Source organism: Canis aureus, chromosome 29 (genome assembly GCF_053574225.1).
Source record: "Canis aureus isolate CA01 chromosome 29, VMU_Caureus_v.1.0, whole genome shotgun sequence".
NCBI lineage: Eukaryota > Metazoa > Chordata > Mammalia > Carnivora > Canidae > Canis > Canis aureus.
Genome location: NC_135639.1, coordinates 11656498 through 11677130, shown reverse-complemented (window position 1 = coordinate 11677130; position 20633 = coordinate 11656498). Strand labels below are relative to the sequence as shown.

Here is a 20633-nt window from a genome sequence, read left to right as displayed (position 1 = left end):
CCTCAGGGCCCCTTACTCGGTCGGTGACTCCATGAGTCTGCTGTTTGGGGTCCTCAGCGGCAATCCTGACATCTTAAATTTGTCCAGAAAAGCATCAGGAAAAGAAATGATTCTAAAAAAAAGAAAGAAAGGATTCTCTCAGAGCCCTTGACATCTCAGAATACATTTTGTATCCAAATGCCAAGAGCTAAAAAACAAGAGGGGTCCAACTGGTTGCTCTGCCGAACCCCCTTCCTCCTTTGGACCCTGGTCTGACCTCACCTCAGCTTCGGAGCCACCTGTGTCCAAGGAGACTGCCTCTCTTAGCTCTGCTCCTGGAGGTGAGAGGTGGCCCTGCACTCAGCCATCCTTAGTTCCTGGCAGTCACGAACTCCTTCCTGTCAGTGGCCGAGTAAGTTGGTCTCTGAGGTCCTTGGGGTGCAACTCGGGTGACCTGAGCACAGAATGGACACTCAGGAAGCCTTTGAGGCTGATGGACTAAATCAGCAGGGACCCCAGTGGGAGAAGCAGTGGGCTCTTTGCTTTCTGACTGCTCACAGCGCCTTCTCAGCTCTGCTAGCAAAGACAGCTCCCATCCCTTGCAGTGTTTTCCTGGCCTGGCAGGATAACCAGCCATTTCCAAGGTCACCCCCAAAGTGGTGCAAGGGATTATTGCCCAAAGAGTTAAGGAGATTGCCAGGGTGGTCGCATGTATCTGCGTCATAATGGGATCATGGGCCTTACAGAGGACGCAGGGTTACTTCTCACCACGTCAGGGGCTTGGCTCCTGCACCTTCTCCTCCTCCCACGGGAAGCTCTGGGGAGCCTGTGAGCTCCTCAGACTCTGGCTCTTTGGCTGTTCATCACAGAAAGATAAAGGCACCGATCAGGCTCCTAAAGGCTTGGTGGCAGGCAGAAAGTGGACTCCTGGGTGTCCCTCTGGAGAAGGCCCCTCTAAGACACAGTGCTGTCTGTTAGAGACAAGGGGAGATCCAGGTTTTGTGGGGACTGAAGTCTAAATAACCTGAAGACCGTCCTCATTACAAAAAGGAAGAGAATATTAGGTACAAGAATATTTCTCAAAAATGAGAAAAGAAATCACAAACCAATGACTAGAGCCTTGGAGATTCGGGCGCTTTTTATCTGAAATCTCAGTTTAGCAGAAATGCCTCTGTAGAAATGCTTCCCCTCCTGCCGAGAGCTCTGTGTAGCTCCCAGGACTGCAAGGAAAGGGCCCCAAAGCTTAAGCTGTCTCTGCTCCAGTGAATCGCTTCTGATTGGAGCCTGTGCCCACCCTGATGGGAAGCCGTAAGCTCTCTTAGAACTTGAAAGAGGCACAATGAGAAGTGTCATTTTTTGGCTTCTACGCCAACAACCTCTGGCCACCAGCTGCCTGTCCAGCCTTGTGTCTCTGCCCAGTAGGCCTACATCTTTCTGTCCACTCATCAAGCTGACCACGGGGACACTCAGGGAAGAGTTGGGGATGTTTTGGCTGAGAGCTAGAGGATATAGACACCAGCCCTATGAGTGGAGGGAGCCCCAGCCCCATGATACTCTGCTCACGAGCATATGTCTGGCCTATTTTATTTTTCCCCAGTGACCAAGAAAACAAAACCCTGACTTTGTCTTTTGATTCTGTTCTTATTTGGGGCTCATGGATTGTGTCTCCTGCCTGGCCATGGTCGGAGAGAGGAACTGCTCTAGACGGACACAGAGTACACGGCAGTGGCTTTTCCACATGGCACTGAAGGTTTTGATTAAAAAGGTGGAAGAATGGTGCTTTTTCTTCCTGTCAGCCAGACCTTAAACCAAGCCTCGAGTGAGGAAACTGTCCAAGGCTGCCGTTCAGTAAACTCCCTCCTTTGTCTTACGGTCGTGATTGTACAAGCAGGTTTCATTTCAAGCCAGGTTTGGGGGTTGAAGTGAGCCCTACTTTGCCTACCTCCTGCCAGTCCCAGTTCTCATCCCTAGAGTCAGGCGGGCTGGGCTGAGTTAGTTCACAGAACTCAGAACCAGCCAGCATGAGGGGTGATGGGGAGGAAAAAAGCAAGGAGAGAGGAAGCCTCCGGTGGTTTGGGTGCCATCTGGCAGGTCCTCCTAGTCACCTACCTGCCCTAGCTCCTAATTTTATAGGTAGTGAATTGGTCTGGATTATTGGTGGCAAGTGGCAGATACTTAACTCCCAGTTGCTTGAAGGAATTTATTGGAGGGCTGGGGATATGATGAAATGAAACTGGAGAGAGCCAGCAGCTGTACATGGGCTGAGGAACCCTGCAGTTCCAGGCTCTGCCTCCAGCCTCCAGCCCCCAGTTCATGCCTAAGACAGCCACTCCAGCCAGTTGTAGCTAAGAATGTCCCAAAGAACTCTGGCCCAGTTGTCACAAAGTTAGGGTAGACCAGATGACCTCATGAGGGTACTTCTGATGGCCAAGACACCCATGCTCTCCACTTCCTTCTTCCCTGCTATGACTGTGAATGTATGCACACGCATTTATTCAGCAGATACATTGAGCACCTACTGTGTGCCATCATCAGTTCATTTCAGCAAAGCAGAGAGATCCCAAGTTTTAGAGCTAGGCAGGCCTGGATTTGAATCTCAGGTCTACCTTTTACTAACTATTCTGTCTAGGAGCATGTATGGAGTACTAACCGCTCACCATGCATCATACCCAGTTCTGAGGAGATGAGAATAGATGACTTTTCTGCCTTTCAAAGAGCTGTCTAGAGCTCAGTTTCCACATCTGCAACCCTGGATCAACAAGCCCTGCCATATGGCCTTGTTCTGGGGAACAACAGAAGTATAAATTTGTGGAAAACTCACTAACTATCAGGCCGGCCCCCCTCCCAGGCGCCCACAACCACCTCTGGCCTCGGCTCCTGCTGAGTCCTGAGTCCCACGCCTGCCCCCGCCCACAGCCAGGCCCTGGCGGCTCTGTGTGCAGGGCTTTCCGCGGCTGACGCAGATCCCCTCGCGAAGGGTCAAGGAGTGGCCAGGGTATGGCTATGGGAGTGTCCCTCCCCTGTTCCTGTCCTGGAAAAGAAATGGGAAACGGAGGTGGCCCCCCAAGAAACAGCTGCCTCCACCCTGGTATGGGCCAAACAGGCAAACCTCTAAGCAGCCCTTTTGGGAAGGCAGGGGGCCCTCCAGAACCCCTTTTCCCGCTCAGCTTTTCCTGAAAGCTGAGTCTGTCCACATTGGGAAATTGCAAATAGTTTACATGGGGAATGTCAGCTGCCCACATATGAAAATATACACATCATTAAGCCCTAAGTGCTTGCGTCTGGAGATAGAGCGGACGGTCTCCTGGGCTGACCTTTTGTTCACTGATGCAACTGCTGCTAATGAGCATGGAGCCCCTCAGTGGGATGTTTTCATATGTTGAAACAAAGCATATGTTGGCCATTAGCCTGCATGTGTGTGTGTGCGCACGTGTGTGTGCGTGCTTGTGTGGTACGTTCGACAACACTATACAAATAGTGTTTACCCAAACATGCAGAGTTCATTTCATCTAGTTATCCAGCCCCCATGAGCCTCCAAAACCAAAGTCACATCCTCCTCACGAGATCTGAGAAGGACTGGCATTCTTGGAGGACATGGTGGTGCTTAAGGATAAGGCTCTCTGACCAGGTTACCTGGGTTTCAATCCTGTCTTTGCTCCCATGCTAGCTATGTGACTTTGGGCAGGTTACTTAACTTCTCTGAGTTTATTTCTGTATCTCTAAAATGGAGATTATAATAACTAAAATCTACCTTTAGAGGATTAAAAAAGACAACCCCATGTAAAGCTTCTAGGACTTAACATATAGTAGGGGCTCAAGAATTGGCTGTGATGGTGATGGTAACGGTGACACCTGTTCTGGGAGATGGGATTGGGTGGAAGGTCTTACCTGCTCAGAAAATTGACTTGGATGAGGTTGTATTGGAAGTGGGTCCTGAAGACTGAGTGGAATTTGGACATGCCTTGGGGCAGAAAGGGCTTCTTCCAAGCAAATGAGCAAAGGTCCAGCAGCTGGAGAGCTAGAGCTTCCCAGGAAGTGACAAGTATGGGATGAACATCTATGAGCAGAAGGCAGAAGGGAGAAGCAGGTTGAGAAGGGCATTTGGGACCAGGGCCAAGAAGGCTGTGGGCTTTGTCCTTTGGAGTGGAGACCATCTGTGTTGTGTGGTATGGAAAAACTCCCTTGGTGGCCAAGTAGTAGCGGGTGAGAGAAGAGAATTCTTGAATGCAGGGCATTGAGGTGGGGATGGAGAGGGGTGGGTGGGAGAGCTACTGGGCTTAGGGTTGCTGTATATACATGTCTCATCTGTGAGTGGGGACAAGCTGGATTTGAAGAGGCCAACAAGACCAAAGCTATGTCCTTTCCTAGAATTGGCTAAGGACACCTGGTTCAGGGCCAGGGCAACTTAGATCCACTCAGCCCTGCCATGGGTCCCCTTCAAGTATTACCCCTGGCTGTACCACGGGCCACAGTGTGACCTTGGAGGGGTCCCCTTCCTTCTCGGCCCCTTGTCTCAGTGAACCCCATCTGTGCCATGAGTGATTGAACCAGCTGGGCCCTGATGGGTCTTTACGGGAGAGCCCTCTGTGATTGTTTCTTCCTGTTCCACCTCAGGCCCTGAATCTGTGAACAAGTATAGGGTATGTGTTTCCAGAAGGCTCTGAGGGTGACCCCAGGGGCACTTCAGGATTATTGACGGCTACTAAGGAGGTGTGGGAGGTGGCTCTGAAGAGCCTTTCACAGCCCAACCATGCCTCCATCCTTTAGTGCCTCCAGAGACACCAGCCACGTATAGCTGATCCCTCCTCCAGCCTGCCATCTTTCAACAAGAGACTTGGAAGCCAGGAGATGCTTCAGGAGCAAGGTTTTCAGACATGTGGAGTTCCTCACTCACAAGGGACATAACGCCCCTTCCTGCTGCCAATCATCACAGTGCAGAGGGAGACAGCAGTGCCCGGGGGCGCGGGGGCAGATGCAGCAGGGCCTTCACGATGCCACCCCTGGGCTAACGACTCAGCAGTCCGTGAGAACCAGGCTCACAGAAATGGCAGCTCGCCGTGTCAGCTGTTCCTCCTTATTGAACATCTTCTAGATGAGTCCTTCTCTCTCTACACACGCCCTCCCTGCTTTCACCGGCCTCCTGGCCTTAGCCCTTGCCACCCTGGCCTCCTCCACCTGTGTAAATCCGACGTCTCCCCCAAGGTCCAGCACTTGCCTCCCCTCCCAGGCCGATTTCTCATTTTTCCCCTCAAGTGTTATTGCAAAGGCTGCGCTCCTCAGATCTGAGATGAATCACTTGGTAATTATTTCAGGTGTGCCATCTGGCCTCCTCACTCCGAGGCCGGGGAGGCTGGGCCACCTGTGGGGTGTGCGCAGTGAAGCGCGGTGAGGGGCTCAATAGCGCCACCTGTGGGTAGAGCCGGGCCGGCCGAGGCTAGGTGGCCTGGCCTGTGGGGGCAGAGCTGGCCTTGGACTGTCGCCTGTCCTGAGTCTCTGCTGTGAAGTCAGTGATCGTGGGCGTCGGAGCAGCTGAGAGGCAGAGCCTTGGGCGGGGCGGACGACCAGCACCTGCTTCCTGGGTTGAGAACCGAGTAAAGCATCATGGGGTGGCTTGCTGCCCAGGCCAGGCTGCTGCCCTCCTCACCGCCATCCTCCCTCCTGCCTCAGTCCCTGAAATACCCAGCATCGTCCCGCTTCAGGTCCCACAGAAGGGCCCTTGGGAAGCTGCAGGTCTAGCCCGGGAGGGGTGGGGCCTTGAGCCATCGCCACACCAAGAGGCACTGAGGCAGCTCGAGCCTCCCTGTAGGTAGTTAGCCAGGACGTCACCAGACCAAGCACGTGGGCACTCTCGATGCACTGCGAATGCAGAGGGTTATAAATACAGCTTCAGGCCTAGTCCTTGCAGGTTGGCTCTTCCATCCAATCAGATCTCCCCCTCCCCACCTCCATCTCTACGCCCCCCTCCCACGCCCCCATCCTCTGCTTTACAGCTAGTTACCTTCTCTTTAGAAATCCTGAGGCCTCCAGGCCATCGATTCATTGCTGGTCATCAATATTGTGCCTGAGTATTGCAGAGGTTACTGTTTTTTGATGGAATGGAGGGCAAAAGGGGTCTGGCTTAGACCAGCCACATGTCAGAATTTAGGGTCATAGGCAGGCAATGGCGGCAGCGTGAGAATGTACTGGGTTGGAGGGAGGGACAAAAGGGAGAAGAGGGGCCGACTGCCCCCTGCTGCATCCACTTCTTCCTTCCCTGTGTGCCAAGTGGCATGAGGGACTCTGCTCACAGTGCTGTGGAGCCCAGAAAAACACCCGTGCAGCCTCCATGTCTCGCTGCCTAAAGTCGTGCCTGCTGGTAACATGGACAGCAGGAGCTACTGTATCCCTAGCACCTGTGACGTTAGCATCAGGAACAGCAGAGAGTGAGTCTGGGGCACCAGGGAAGGAGGTAAAAAAGAGCAGATATTCTGAGAGATTCCGAGGGGGCGTTACAGCCCAGCTCGCCTGGGCTGTCTGTCCTACCAGCTGCGAATGCCGGCTGCCTGTCCCCAGCCAGGTGAGGGCCCAAGTTCCTCTGGTACAGGAGATGGATTTAAGGTGAGCATCTCATTCCAGAGAAGGGACGTGGAGCAGGTTCTTTCCCCTGTGAGTGAAGACACACACTCACGGACAGTGGATAAAGCTTTAACGCCCCCTTTGCTCCCCAGCAGCTCTGGGGGGAAGTGGTGGAGAGGAGCCTTAGCCAAAGAGGGGAGCAGGTGCAGATTCGTGCTCCAGCTGTGATCTCAGGGGCAAGGCAGGGGCTCTCTGCAGCCTGCAGTTCCTCAAGGAAGCCAAGGTGTGTCTTGTCAGTCTGGCTGAAGAGGAGAGAGCAGCCCCCAGCAGGCAGAGCTGTGTCCTCAAGGCCGTGTCCCCAAGGTACGTGTTGTTGTCTTAAGCTGTCCCAGGAGTTGGTCATAGAGCAATCCTTAAGAGCATCTGGGGGTCCTCTTCACTGTCAGCAGAGTGGACTGTCTGGCCGGGCTGGGCATATGAGCACATCGAGGTTGGCCAGCTGGTTAGCTTCCGTGCCCCAGACCATCAGGAGGCCACGTATTCATGGCGGGGCCTCCAGCACAGAAACTTGGTCCCTCCTCTCGGTCCCACCGAGAGCTAATTCCACATATTTCAAGGGAAACATGGTGCCTAAATTCACACTGTGGTATTAAAAGTCAAGGCCTGCTGTCTGGAACTACTTGAGGAGATCATCTGGTGACCAAAGAAATAAAGTGTCACTTCAAAGTACTGCTGGCCTGAGAGGGTCCCAGGCCCCAGGGGAATTTGTAGCAGAGACCTCCACCGAGACCTGTTCTCCTGGCCGCTTTCAGCCCTGCCAATATCTAAGGGCCTATAGGGGCATTTTTTGTTTGATTAGAAATTAGGGAGATGTCTTTAACACGGAGGATGGTCCCCAGCCTTCTCCCCACCCTGACCCTCTGCTTCACCCCAGAGGGACAGCTCCTGCTAGAAAGAGCCACAGTGCTAACCACAGTTCTCCTGGCTCTCCTCAGCCTTCTTGCGGTGGGGGTGACACTCCTGTCCAGAGCCCACCTGGCCCCAAGGATACAGCCCTCCTTTCCCTGGCCCACCTCACAGGCCTCCTGGGACCAGAAGGGATTCGCTTCCTGGAATGAGATCTGAAACCATGGAATTTTGCCTTCCAGCCGCAGGGGATGGATTGCAGCAGGCTGTGGTTGTGCGGAGCCCAGAGGGCTCTCAGTGTCGGGGGACACTATCTTCCACGATGTATTAGACCTCGCACCCAGGCTAGGAAGAGCCTTCCTCATTGGTCTCCCTTGGAAGCTGACTTCTCTGAACCCGAGGGAAAGGATCAATACCTTCCAATTCCATTGATGCAAGTTGCAAACGTCCCCTGGACAGTTGTTCCTCTCACCCTCCTGGCAAGTTTGGGTTTCAGTTCCCAGCTTAAACTGGCCAACAGCTTCTTATTCCCGTACTGGCAGAGGCGTTACTCTCTGGAGTCACTTGAAAGGGGGTTTGGTTGGAAACGCTTAATCTCTTCATGTTGAGCCAGAGACTGAGCTTAAACCCATGGTCGTCAAACCAAACGCACTATTACCCACTCATTAACTCCTATTAGGGCTTTGACCGTGGGCAGCATCCCCAGAGCCCTCCCACCAACCCACCCCAGAGAATGAGAGTGGTGTGACTCCCTGCACATAGCTGGATCCTGTCTAGACCCTGGGCAGCCCCTCCCATCCCCTGAGGAGGAAGCAGAGTATGGTCCTCCGTGGGAAGGCCCGGGAGGGCTGGAGGTCTGAGCCCAAATTCTGCTTTGCCTCTGACTCTGTCCTCCAGGGTCTTTCCCTGGTGACCCCGCCCTGTAATGATTTCCTTCTCTGAATCAGGCTCATTGCCCTGAACGGCTTCATCTTTCATTTCAGTTCTTCCTGCCTCCGCTGGAGGGATGCACCTTGCCCTGCTCACCCTGGGGGCAGAGGGGCTCCTGGGAGACAGGGAGTGCGTGAGAAGGGCACAGGTGGCCCAGACACCCCACCACCTTCAACCAGACTCCCTCCAGACCCACCCACCCCACCTGTGTTCACATCCCCTTACTGGCTGGGTGACCTCGGACAAATGACTGAACCTTTCTGGACTTGTTTCCTCATCTGTGAGATGAGCATTATAATAGTATTTACCTTGTGGAGCCATGATGAAGATTAGATGAAATGATGCATATAAAATATTTCTCACAATGCCTGACCATAGTTGGCCTTCAGCAGAGGCAAATTAGTGCTACCCATTGGTTTTAAATAGTCTATAGATAAATTCCATTTGGAGGAGGAAAAAAGTTTGCTGGTTACAAAAAAAAGGGGCAGGGGGTTTTGAGAGCCACCGAGTTTCAGTGGGCCCCTTTCATACATCACCACATATAGCCTCGAGCGGCCAGAGAACTTCCCATTAGGATGTTACCTGATTTCTGTACTTCCTGTCTTACTGGAGAAAAAGTGCTTGGGAGTCAGGCCACATGGGCTTCACCTTTAACACCCCCTCGATGTGCCTAGCACCAGGTTTGGCCCACTTTGGGTGGGTGGAGTCTGATGACAAAACAGTCGTGCAACTGAGTGCATACAGGTGAGCAACCCAGGTGCCTCTTCTGAGGTCCGAGAAGTGGGGATTTCTTCCCACAACCTCCCCACCCAGCATCTCTGTTTGGTCTTTGCTGACTCCTCCCAGATTCAAGTCACATCCTGGCTCAACACATTGTCTCATGTCACTCCTTAACATACGTACGGTGGGCAGCAGTTCTGGGCCAGGCACTGGGCCCTTCAAACCAAGGTAGCGTGGCCGTCCGCTCTCGTGAAGCAAATTTGCCCACGGCCAGGTTTGTTCTAGTATTAGGTTGCTCTAAAGTAGTCCAGAGTCACTGATCTCCAAGAGATTCAGCTGTCAGAATTCCTAAGAAAGTCCCCCAAGTCTTAGAAGCAAAGCCCCCAACCATCAGTTCTGGGAGGATCTGCAGGGCATCTCTGCAGAAGCTTCTTTGTGTAACAGAGGGGGAGATGGAGGCACCCAATGGCCCCAGAGGGTGGATCAGTGCTCGGGGGCTCCAGTTTCTTGGTCTGGGGCTTCTTCTGCAACGTCAAGTATCTCTACAAAAGGAGGGTCAGTTGCTCAGAAGTCGGTGCTCCACAGGTTGCTCTTCTCTTGCTCTCTCATCAAGGTTTTTAGTATGTGGAGGGAGGCACAGAGGGTGGAAGGGAGCCACCACCACCTAGGGTTGGTGATAGTCAACAAGCCTGTTGTGTGGCATAATTGGGTGAGCCAGTGGCATTTACCTTCACCCTGGCTGCCCCTGAGGCCCAATCCAGGGGGGACAGAGCCTAAGAGAAGAAAGAAGGAAGGAACTCAGGAACGCTCAGGCTTTCAGAACCATGATGAATAGAAAGTGAGCCACCGATTTCATTCACTGGGGTCCTGCTGCTGCAGGTGCCCCCGCCACCACCACAGACGACACCCAGTGGGCTTAGCAGGGAAATCCGCTCCATAGTCCCATCTCAGTAGCTGAAAGGAAAAAAAGCAAGCCTTTCAGATTTCAGCATCTTTGGAGGAGAATGATACATCTACATCCCATCTCTCTGAGCCCACTGCTGGCAATGTACTCAGCCCTGTAATTTATTAAAAACCCACCTGGTGGCCCAGCTGGTGGTGGAGGGTGAATGATCGGAGGAAGGGGGCAGGTGAGCTGGCTTCTGGGGGTCCCAGCACCTTCCTAGAGGTGGCCTTCCGAGAGGTGCTGCTCCTGGGCAGGACTCAGAAACTCTCTGAACCGTCCTTTCAAGCTTGAAACACCCACGCCGCAGCTTCGCAATAAAGAAAGAAATGACAGTAATGATGTTCACTGCACGCCTCTACCAAGTGCCACGGTCTGGGCCACATGCCTGACCCAAAGGTTTCACTGATGCTCTCTGGGAGAGACTGTTATTCCTGAATATCTTCCTGGTAACAGGGGGCTGAGTCCAGACGAAGGTGCCACAGCTGCAAGTAGCAGATCTGGGCCTCGATCCCATCTGTCAGTGAAAGCTGTGCCCACTGAGCACCCCTTCCTTGCTGCTGAGCTGTCCTTTTGCTGGCCCTTCTGCCCCTTCCAGACCCTTTCGTGCAAGACCTGGAGGCTAGGCAGGTGTTCTCCTTGCCCTCTGAGCAGACAGGCCAAGCACGGGGAAGGGGCATCTGCAGGCTCCCCGGGGGGCTGGCTGACCAACCAGTCCACATTGTGCAGCTCCATGCACTCATCTTGTTTGGGCCTGACCACAAGCCCAGGACACAGTGACATGGTTCTCAGTGCTGCAGATGAGGGCAGCAAGGCTTAGAAGAACCAAGTGACCTCCATGAGGTCGCATAGACTGGATATGGCCAAGCCAGAAATGCAGCCCTAAGTCTGGTCTTGTTTGCTGCCTTCTGGCTCAGCCACCTCTGCGCACCTCTGAACGCGGCCTGGGGCCCAGGGCCTGGAGGGGGCAGGAGGGAGAGGTGGTGCCCCACATCGGCCCCCCACTGACAGTCCTCTTCTATTCTTCCAGTCCCCCGTTTTCGTTGCCCAGGTTGGCCAGGACCTGGTCTCCCAGACGGAGAAGAAGCTCCTGCAGAGGCCCTCCAAGGAACTCTTCTCTGCCTGTGCGCAGTAAGTGCTCCTCCCTGTCCGGGCCCGGCCTCAGGCCCTTCCCCTCCGCAGCCACAGAGGCTCCGGAGAGAGGCTGCCCCTGCCCTCCACCTGGAGCGCCGGGCACCAGGGCAGGTCTTCCGTGCCCGGGGGCCCCAGCCAAGCCACCCAGCTGTTTGTATACTTCTTAGGAAGGGAAAAGATACCAAAGTGCCAAGTCCAAAGAAAACATCTGCCTCAAAGGGTGTTGAAAGCAAGTGGCTCTCCAGGCTGTTGAGACAGAGGAATGTGCAAAAACTTGACCCTGTCTGGGTGGTTTGGGAGCCCTTCCCAGGCCCCCAGCTCCCACTGCTGCCACCAGCCAGAGACGAGTAGCACTGCTGCAGGAAGGGGGCTGCGGGGCTGCCTCTCAGCCACATCCCATTGCCTTGTCTGCAGGCCGTACAGTGATCCTAATGGAATATGAGACCAGTTGGTGGATGTGCTGCTGGCTGGACACCAGTTAAGCCCCCACCTGTCCCTCGAACATATACTGTGAAGGCGTGAGCCACTAGGCACACACAAGTGCATGTGCCCGCACAGGTACCATTCCCCGTAAGCTGACGGATGCATGCACACAAAAACCTTTTAGAACCTGATTGCCCCACACGGCTGGATGAGTCTGGGGCTTGCTGTGTGCCCTTGTTCAGCCTCTGCACCACAGACAGCTGGGCACCTGCTGTGTGCCTGGCACAGTGGTAGGTGCTGGAGGGTACCACAGTGAGCAAGAACACAGTCTCGGCTTTCATGGAGCTTAACAGCCAGGCGGGGAATACGTGAAAACCAGTGCCCCTGTGCCCTGTGGGAAGAGCTGGGAGCCCCATGACGAGAACAGATGTTTAGAGCGGACCAACTTGGGGCCAAGCCCTGCTAGGTGCCAGGGAGAGACACGCCTCCCCCCCTCCCACCCCCCCCACCCCCCCGCCCAAAGCAGAAACAAACCTGGTTGCTGTCCTCTTAGAGCTGGCTGAGGTTCAGATCTGACAGCAGGTTAGGCCCCTGGGCTATCACTGACTCTGAGGGAGTAGACATCCTGGCACTGGTCCTGGCTCTCATGTTTGGCAGGACACAGCGTCCAACATGCTTCCACTGTACATGCCACTCCCTCTCCCCACCCCCCATCCACAGGTCCCGAGTGCCTGGGCCATATTGGTCAGCATCGCCACTTTTTAAACGGAAGGAACCCATCCCTGCCTATAGCCAGGTTCAGAACCCTGCGGGCCTGGCCCACAGCAGGTGACACATGAATTCTGCTGTGGGGATAGGAATCTCCTAGTGGCTTCACTGGTCCTGGACCCAATCCAGAGCCTGGTTGCTCAGGGGCTACTTCCCTGCTCTGCCCACCCCCCACATACATACCCCTGTACCCAGTTAAGTATTCTTCTGTCTTCACTGCATCTCAAGAGTACTTTCTTGAGAAAGAGAGAGAGAGAGAGAGAGACCTAAGTCCCCCCAGAGACCTCATTTAACCCTCACTCATGATAACATGGTTCTGCAGGCATTTATCCGATGTTTGTTACTTACCGGTTGTCCCATATCACACCACCAACCTCATGCTCACAGCTCTACCCCAGGCCTAGAGCCATGCAGGTACCCAGTAAGCGCTCACACAATCAGCCAGTCACTTCGGAAGGATGATGGGTTTCTGAGGCCAGTGGTAAACCTGCTGGATATATACATATGGCTCTGCTCTTAAGATCAGGATTTTAAAATGTTTGTTTGTTCCTTCTGAGCCAGGTCTGTCCACGACTACCTGAAGGGAGAGCCCTTCCATGAGTATCTGGACAGTATGTATTTTGATCGCTTTCTCCAGTGGAAGTGGTTGGAAAGGTGAGTGCTCCCCTGGCACAGCCCACCTACAGGTGTGTACCAATGTGTGTATGTGGCAGGGGGAGGGGGTACAGGTTTGCCACCTGAGTACTCATAAAAATCAGTTACCTCCATGGGTCCATGGTTCACATAAAATTAGCCACCCTGCTCCTATTGATTAAGTTCTTGGCTATTCTTCTAGAAATGCTCTGTGCTTATACATATATATGTGTATATGCAGGTTCACATAACTCATAAATACATATTACTTACTCTTGCTTTTTTTGGTTCACTGCTTTTGTGAACCACATTCCCCCTCTGCCAGCAAATAAAGAACTGTCATATTCTTTGAATGAGTTGCAAATCCCTGATTTAGCTCAATCCCCTGTTGATGGACGTGGAGGTTGCTCTCAATTTTGTGTACAATCTTAGTTAAATAACTAATAGCTTTGTACATATATCTTCACGTACTTTCTCAAGTACATCCATAGAAATCCCTAGCAGCGGAATTTCTGGATCAGAAAGCACCGGTTTTAAACAGTGAGGCACCACTAAGTTGCCCTCCCAAACAGCTGTCCCCCATTTCCACTCCTGGCAGTGCCCCAGTGTCTGCTTCCCCTCAGCCTCATCGACACCGTTCTTGTGTTTTCCTGTCCAGTGTGTGAGCAGCAGGGTTTCCTTCTTCTTTATCTTTTCATCTCCAATACTGGGTAAAACTGAGCATCGCTTCATGCTTTGCTACCTTTTCTCTGCCAAGTGCTCTCAGACACGGCAGTGACTTGGCCTGACAGATACAGCCTCCGTGTGACAGATGAGGAAGGAGAGCCATGGTGGCTTGCCTGGTCACACAGCAGGCCAGCAGTGTAGCCTAGGGGACCCCTGGTCCAGGACCCCCAGCACCAGGCTCTGCTCGCCACACCGTTCCAGGATTTGCAGACAAGGGGAATGCCTGCGTTAAATCCACGTTGGGCTCAGCTGCTAGACAAGGGCAGGAGCATCCTCTTCCCTGTGTCTGAGGCCTGGCACTCTCAGGCATCTGGGCGCCCTCTGGGCAAAGCAAGGAGCCACCTTGCTTCTCCCTGTCACCACTTTTGCTGGCCTGGTGCCCTGCAGATGCTTAGGAAGCTACAGGACGGGGACGCCCTAAAAGCCCCATCCATGACCCTTCCCTGGCCATGTCAGGAGGCCCAGAGGAGAACACCCTGCTCTGTACCACTAGGGAGACATTTCTCTCCACTCCCACTGGTGGGAATGACAGTTGAGCAGGAGACCGTCTTCTCTGTGGTCACTGGCCACCACTAGCCACCTCACTCATGTACGTCATGGCTCTGGGAGAGCCAGAGAAGTGAGGGGTCAGTGCAGACATCCCACTCAGGGCCCTGGAGCCCGTCCACAGCCTGGGTCTGAGTCCCACCTCTGCCTTCTCCAGAGGGACCTCGGGAAGGGCTGCTCACCCCTCCTTACCTCAGTTAACTTATCTGCGAGATGGGAATAATAATAGTGCCTGCCTCTGTAGGGCTTGGGTGTGGACGAGGTGAGGTAAGTGTAGTACATGCGTATAATAAGGCAAGTGCTCAAGAAAGGTCAGCCATCTGGCCCCAGGAAGTCCAGTGCTGGATCCAGTTGTGGCTGTCAGTGAGATCATCGGCGTCGCCCTTAAGCGTCTGGTATGGGAAGGAACGGCTGGCCCCCGTGTTTCTGGTGATCACAGGACAGACAGTCTGGTGGGGACGTATTCATCACCACCCTCCCGCACTGCCCCAGAGCCCTGGGCTGTGTGCCACACAACCTGATCCATGCCCACCTTCCTGGGGTTGAGACCCTCCATGTGAGCTCTGCAGCGGGCAGCCTGGGATTGCCAGCTCCAGGGCCATCACTTACCATCATGACCTTGGGCAACTCATTCCCCCTCTGAGCCTAAGCATGCTCACCTGCACAATGGGGACAGTCCCACCAACCAAGGCTTACCGTGTGAGAATTACTTTAGTGCTTGGGCCAGGCGCTTCAGGCAATGGGGACTGTTAGCATAAAGACCCCCAGAGGGGATGTGTCCTTTATTCTTAGAATTCTAATAGTGACATCTGACACACAGCAGCTTACAAAGAGCCTTGGGATGCAAATGCCTTTCAATATCCTTTTACGGAAGATATGTTTTATTGAAGGCTCAGAGAGGTTGATGGATCGGCCCTGGGCCACACAGCAAGGACCTGGCAAGGCCAGAACCCGGACCCAAGGTCCTTCGATCAAGTCCTTCACCTTTATTCCACCCAGCACTCTGTTCTCGTAGAATCCTTAGCTGTGGCCACTGGTTTTGATCTTACTTGTCTGTACTGAACACTTGAAATGGAGAAACAGCCTTTTTAAATCCATGTGTTGACTGCGAAGAAGTTAGGCCCTTTCGTGGGCATTAAGTGTGGAAGCCACTAGGGCAGGACCCTGGCCTAGAAATGCCCCTAAATAACTGACAGCACCCCGCTTCCTCCCTTTCCTTTCCTTTCCTTTCCTTTTTTTTCCCCTTGCTAACAAGATCATGGCCTGTTCGTGCTGTACTGTTGAAATATTAAAGGGATTTTCTCCCTCCCAAGGTTAACCGAGAAATTCCTCGGAGACTGTATTACCCTCATTTCCCCTAGCAGAGGAGCTCTGTGGTAATGCCGACCGGCTGTTTGTTCTCCATGTATCGTAAACTGTTAGGCCCGGGCGCCTTCATGTGGTTTCGAGGGCAGCTGTAGAAACGCTTCCCGGGGCCGCACGGCGGAGGCAGCCGCACGGCAGGCTTCGCTGCAGCCCAGCCGCTCGTGTGCAGGACACGGGGCCGTGGAGAGTCCTGCGGAGGGTGGCCCTGTGCTCCCAGCGGGGAGATAATCAGGGAGCCGGGCCCCCCTCCTGAAGAAACAGAGACAGAGTGAGTCCGGGCACGTGAACTCCAGAGATGGGCAAGCTGGAGAGAGCCCGGGCTGGGGGCGGGGGGTGTTCGGGGCTGTCCTGAGAGAGGACCCAGCAGCAAAGCAGCAAGAAAGGTTGCGACAGAAGGTTCATTCAGGAGTTGCGGGGTGACCAGAGACTCACTGGTCTTTCTCCAGCTGCCCCGAGTACGTGGGCCAGTTCAGTCACACTCCAGTGTGGGCCCTGGTCAGGCCTCTGGGGTGGGGTGGGGGATGCTCAGAAAGAGTCCTGGAGGTCCAAGAGCTACGTGTGACATCCTAAAAGCGGATTGTTGTTTATCCATTCATGGTCCCAGGACACTTAGGTGTCTCCATCTCTTAGCCCTTGTGACTAATGCTGCAACGAGTGTGGGAGGTACACACAATGGAATATTATTCAGCCTTAAAAAGGCAGGAAATCCTGCCGTTTGTGATAACACGGAGGAACCTGGAGGACGTCTATGCTAAGTGAAATAAGCCAGACACAGACAGACTGCATGATCTGACTTAGACAGGGACTCTAAGATAATGTCCCAGTCATAGGAGCAGAGAGTGGATGGGCAGCTGCCAGGGGCTGGAGGGGTGGAGGATGTAAGGAGAGGCAGGTCAAGGGATGTAAGGTTCCAGTGGGTTCTGCAAGATAAATAAGGTCTGGAGAGCTGACGTAGTGATTGATGGGACTAGTTCACAGTACCGTGTCGCATGCTTGCAGTTGGCCAAGAGGGTAGATCTTAAGTGTTCTTACCGGGAAGAGAGAGGGCAAGAGGCAAAATGCTAATAACGACGGGAGGTGATAGAGAGTTAGCTTGGTTGTGGCGATCATTTCCCGGTGTGGACGTGTAGCAAAGCGTCACGCTGGATACCACTCAGTTACACCTCAAAGAAGCTGGGGGGTGAGGGAAGCGGATCATTTTTAACCAAACAGGCCTGTGATGAAAAAGCCCAAGCTGTCTGCACCGTGGAGTTCCTCGAGGCAATTTTAGATGACTGTTTGTTTATTTACTCCGGGAAGTCCCACCCTTGCCTCATGATCAGAGGATCTGTCTGATTAGACATTATAAGCGGCTTTAGCTAATTAAAATGGGAGGCCGGGAGATACAAAGCAATGGTTACTTCGTAAATACCGCTTTGGGCAGACGGGATCTCCTAGTGTTGTGGAGCCGGGGAGTGGGGGGGGGGGGGTGCTAACGGGGCCCTGGGTGGTGGAAGGGCGGGGGTGCCTGGTAAAGGATGGCTGGCAGCCTTTCTCCCTAGGGACGGAGGTGGGCGGGCCGACCAGAGGTGCAGGTGCGGGAGGGGTGCTGCGTCCTCCCTGGGACACCGAACCCGAGGCTCCCGGGCCCCTCCCTTCTCCCTGCAGAGGGCGCGGCTTCTTCCTAAGCTTCGACACCTGACTTCCATCTGGGAGAGAAGGTGCGTGACAGCTTCAGTCCCCTGCTCTTCCCTCCAAGCCAGCCAGCCAGGGGACTGCTCGTGTCCCAAGCTGCAAAGGGCCGAGCGCGGGTGGCCGGGGATTTGAACACCCAGCCCCAGGGCAAGTCCTTGAGGGTCCCAGGCTTGGTTTGGAGGGCATGCTGTGCTGCTGTCTGTTTCGTGCGGAGTCTGCATGTCAACACCATGAGACCAATGTTGGATTCTTGTTTTTTTCCAGGCAACCGGTAACCAAAAACACTTTCAGGCAGTACCGAGTACTAGGCAAAGGGGGCTTTGGGGAGGTGAGTGAACATCCGTGTCTTCAGGTGGGAATTCTGTACTCCCACGGTCTCGGTCCCTTCTGTGCGCCTCGGGCACCCTGCGCCCCCTGGCGGAGAGGGAGGGTGAGGCGTGGGGCCTGGGAGAGGCTCCGCTCAGGTGGGAAAGGAGGCTGGTGGGATGGAGGTGCTCCTGGAGCCAGCCTCAGTCCGGGTTTGCATCAGGAGGGGAGAAACGGGTGTTCTTGGCTATCTTTGGAGGGAGGTGGAGGGCACGAGGGGCCCAAGCATCTTTTGGCCACATGATGCCGTTAACATGTGCTGCTGTCCTTTATCTGATCTTCCCGGTCTGCGAGGCAAGCCTTGTTATTCCCATTTTAGGGAGGAAGAAAGCTGAGGGTTGGAATGACCCAGCCAAGGTCACACAACTGAAAAGAGGTGGCAGCGAAAAGACGAGAACCCACATGCCCTGGCTCCCATTCTGCTGAATGATAAAGTCAGGGCTGTTGGGGGTCTGACACGAAAACAAACCTCTCTTACCAGCAGCTGGTGTTTGGAAGTCCCCAGTTAGCAACGGCTGCATCTGGGTGGAAGCTGGGGATGGAGAAACTCTAGTTGCCTCTGAGAGAAGGCCAGCACTTTAGCCCTCCGCTGGTCATCTAATCTCGGCGTAGTTGGTCACATATCTTGAAAAGCTAGGAAAGACCTAAGGGAAGAGGGACAGAAGCAAGGGGCACTGAGGTCAGCTCTTGAAGGCAGGGTCCGGGGCAGCAGTGGTCTGAGTCCAGGCTTCCTCCGGTCCCGGGACTGGAAGCACCCTTGGGCCAGGCTCTGGCACATTGGTTCCCAGCATCCTGGCCTCAGAGGACCCTGGGCAGCCCTTCACCTGTTCCGTACCTTTGGCCTCTCTCTTGCACCTCAGGTCTGTGCCTGCCAGGTTCGAGCCACGGGGAAAATGTATGCCTGCAAACGCTTGGAGAAGAAGAGGATCAAAAAGAGGAAAGGGGAATCCATGGCACTTAACGAGAAGCAGATCCTGGAGAAGGTCAACAGCCAGTTTGTGGTGAGTGGCCAGGGCCCAATGACGGGCCACCCTCCTGGTCCTGGTGAGCAGGGCTTCCGTCCCTCGGGAAAGGGGTGGTCGTCCAGTGTGCCGGGTCCCCATCCCCCAGGGAAGTGGAGCGCAGTGAGAGGATTAAGCAGCAGAAAGGCAGCTGGGCTTTCCATCCATCCCTCAAACTAGGCTGGCTCCCCTCTGTGTGGGACCAAGGCCTCTGTTCTCTAGGAGCACCTTGCAAACTCCCCAGTGGATGGAAGCACCCACTCTGGGCCCAGCCAAGGAGCTTTGTTTCCACAGATCCCCATAGGCTGGTTTCACCACGGGGAGACCTGAGAGTCAGTGTCCTGGAGAGGTTCATTGTGTTACCATGTCTCGCCCAGGCTCTGCTGCAGTAACAAAATACCCTCCAATTCAAGGTAGCCAGACACAACAAAGACCATTGTCACGCACGTGGAATCCAACCAGATCCCACCACCCTTCTCCGTCTTACATGTGCTTCACCTGGAGTCTTAAAAGTATATGCTGGGGGATGTGCCCAGGGACCCTTACTGCCTCCACCATGGGGATGCCCCCCACTCTGCCCACAGTCCATGGGCCAGAACAAGTCACTGCCAGGGCTAAGCCAGCTGCAGGGAAACATGGAAGAGGACGCGGGTGTTCAATCAGCAATCAGTCCCTCTGCCACATGTCACTATCAAACACCTGTACAAGGTGAAACCCATACAGCACAGGGAGGTACAGAGTACGAATAAAAGCCTCCCTCTTCAGGTAACCGTCCCAACAGGTCTGATTCATGCAGAGGCTTTAATATTTTTGACCAGTGGAGTCCTACCAGACATCTTAGGCTGCAGGGCTTTCCCCTTAAATTGTAAATCTTCTCCTGTGGCCACACCTATAGCTGTACCTCTTTTTTTTACGCTGTGAACCCTTCCCTGCCCCCGTCCAGCAAGGAGATAACCCATAATCTGTGCAGCCAGCCCCATGGGTACAGATCATTTCTGGTTTTTAAGCCACTGCAAACAAGGCTGCCGTGTCCACCCTTGACCATCCTTTTGGCGCATTTCCGTGAATGTGTCCGTAGGATGATGGATTTCTGGTGGAGGAATTATGGTGGCAGAGGGCGTGTGCATTTTCCCTTTGGTAGCAGTTCCCAAGAGGCTCTCTGTGAAGATTGTGCCGGTTAAACGCCCACCAGCTGTGTGTGAGAGCCAGAGATGCCATCAACCTAGCACTTTCATCAGTACCCAGAGGGTGTGGTTTTATCAGGTGACCCTCCAAGGGGGCAGGGGTGTGCACCTCTGGGTCTCATCTCAGGCTGCCCCCAGCCACCAGCCCCATCCTGGGGAGTGTGATGCGGCTGGGCTAGAAGCTAACGCCAGCCATCATTTTAACCATAGGCCTTTTTGAGTCCAGAACCTTCCTCTGAGCTGTCAGCCCCCTTCAGGGAGGACCATAGGTCATGCCTGGATGTTGCCAGTGAACCCTCATCATTTAATGAAGAGGCAGTACTGGCTCTTGTCGGGCTGGTGATGGCGGGTGCTACCTGAGAGGAAAGGGCTGTGTGTCTGATAAATGTGGTGGCCCATCTTTCAGGGCATGGACCACCCTCAGCTGTGCCCTGTCCACTGCCCCTGGCAGGGAGTTCCCTCAGCGCCCTCCAGGAGCCCCTCCTTGGTGACCATGGGCAGGTGCAAGAGGGTGAGCCAGCTCGGCAGCTGGCACTGAGCACAGTCCCCAGAGCCCTTGCGCTCAGCTCCCGTTCTGTTTGCTTTCCTCAGAAATAACTCCCCTTGTTCCTGGACTTTGCATCCAAGTTTATGGCCAGCTTGTCCCCAGCCTGCTCCGTGGTGAGCAGATTTCATCTGGGCTGGCTTCCTAAGTGGAGAAGGACAAGTACCACCCAGTGGCCTTTGCCTCAGACCCAGCCCTGCTGCCTCTCCCATAGCCCGTGGCCTCTGTCCATCCTG

General features: G+C 54.2%; 1 protein-coding gene across 5 annotated transcripts in view; it reads left to right on the top strand.

Annotated features, from left to right (window-relative positions):
• Positions 1-20633, top strand: part of GRK5 (G protein-coupled receptor kinase 5) — a 212070-nt gene that overhangs the window by 172603 nt on the left and 18834 nt on the right. For 4 of the 5 annotated variants that reach the window (XM_077877441.1, XM_077877442.1, XM_077877444.1 and 1 more), the window contains 4 exons: positions 11064-11164; positions 12920-13012; positions 17567-17630; positions 18529-18669. In XM_077877441.1, coding sequence (XP_077733567.1) covers positions 11064-11164; positions 12920-13012; positions 17567-17630; positions 18529-18669 — 399 coding nt within the window. Of the gene's footprint in view, positions 1-11063; positions 11165-12919; positions 13013-17306; positions 17329-17566; positions 17631-18528; positions 18670-20633 lie in introns of those variants that run through there. The other variant, XM_077877445.1, reaches the window with a different exon arrangement.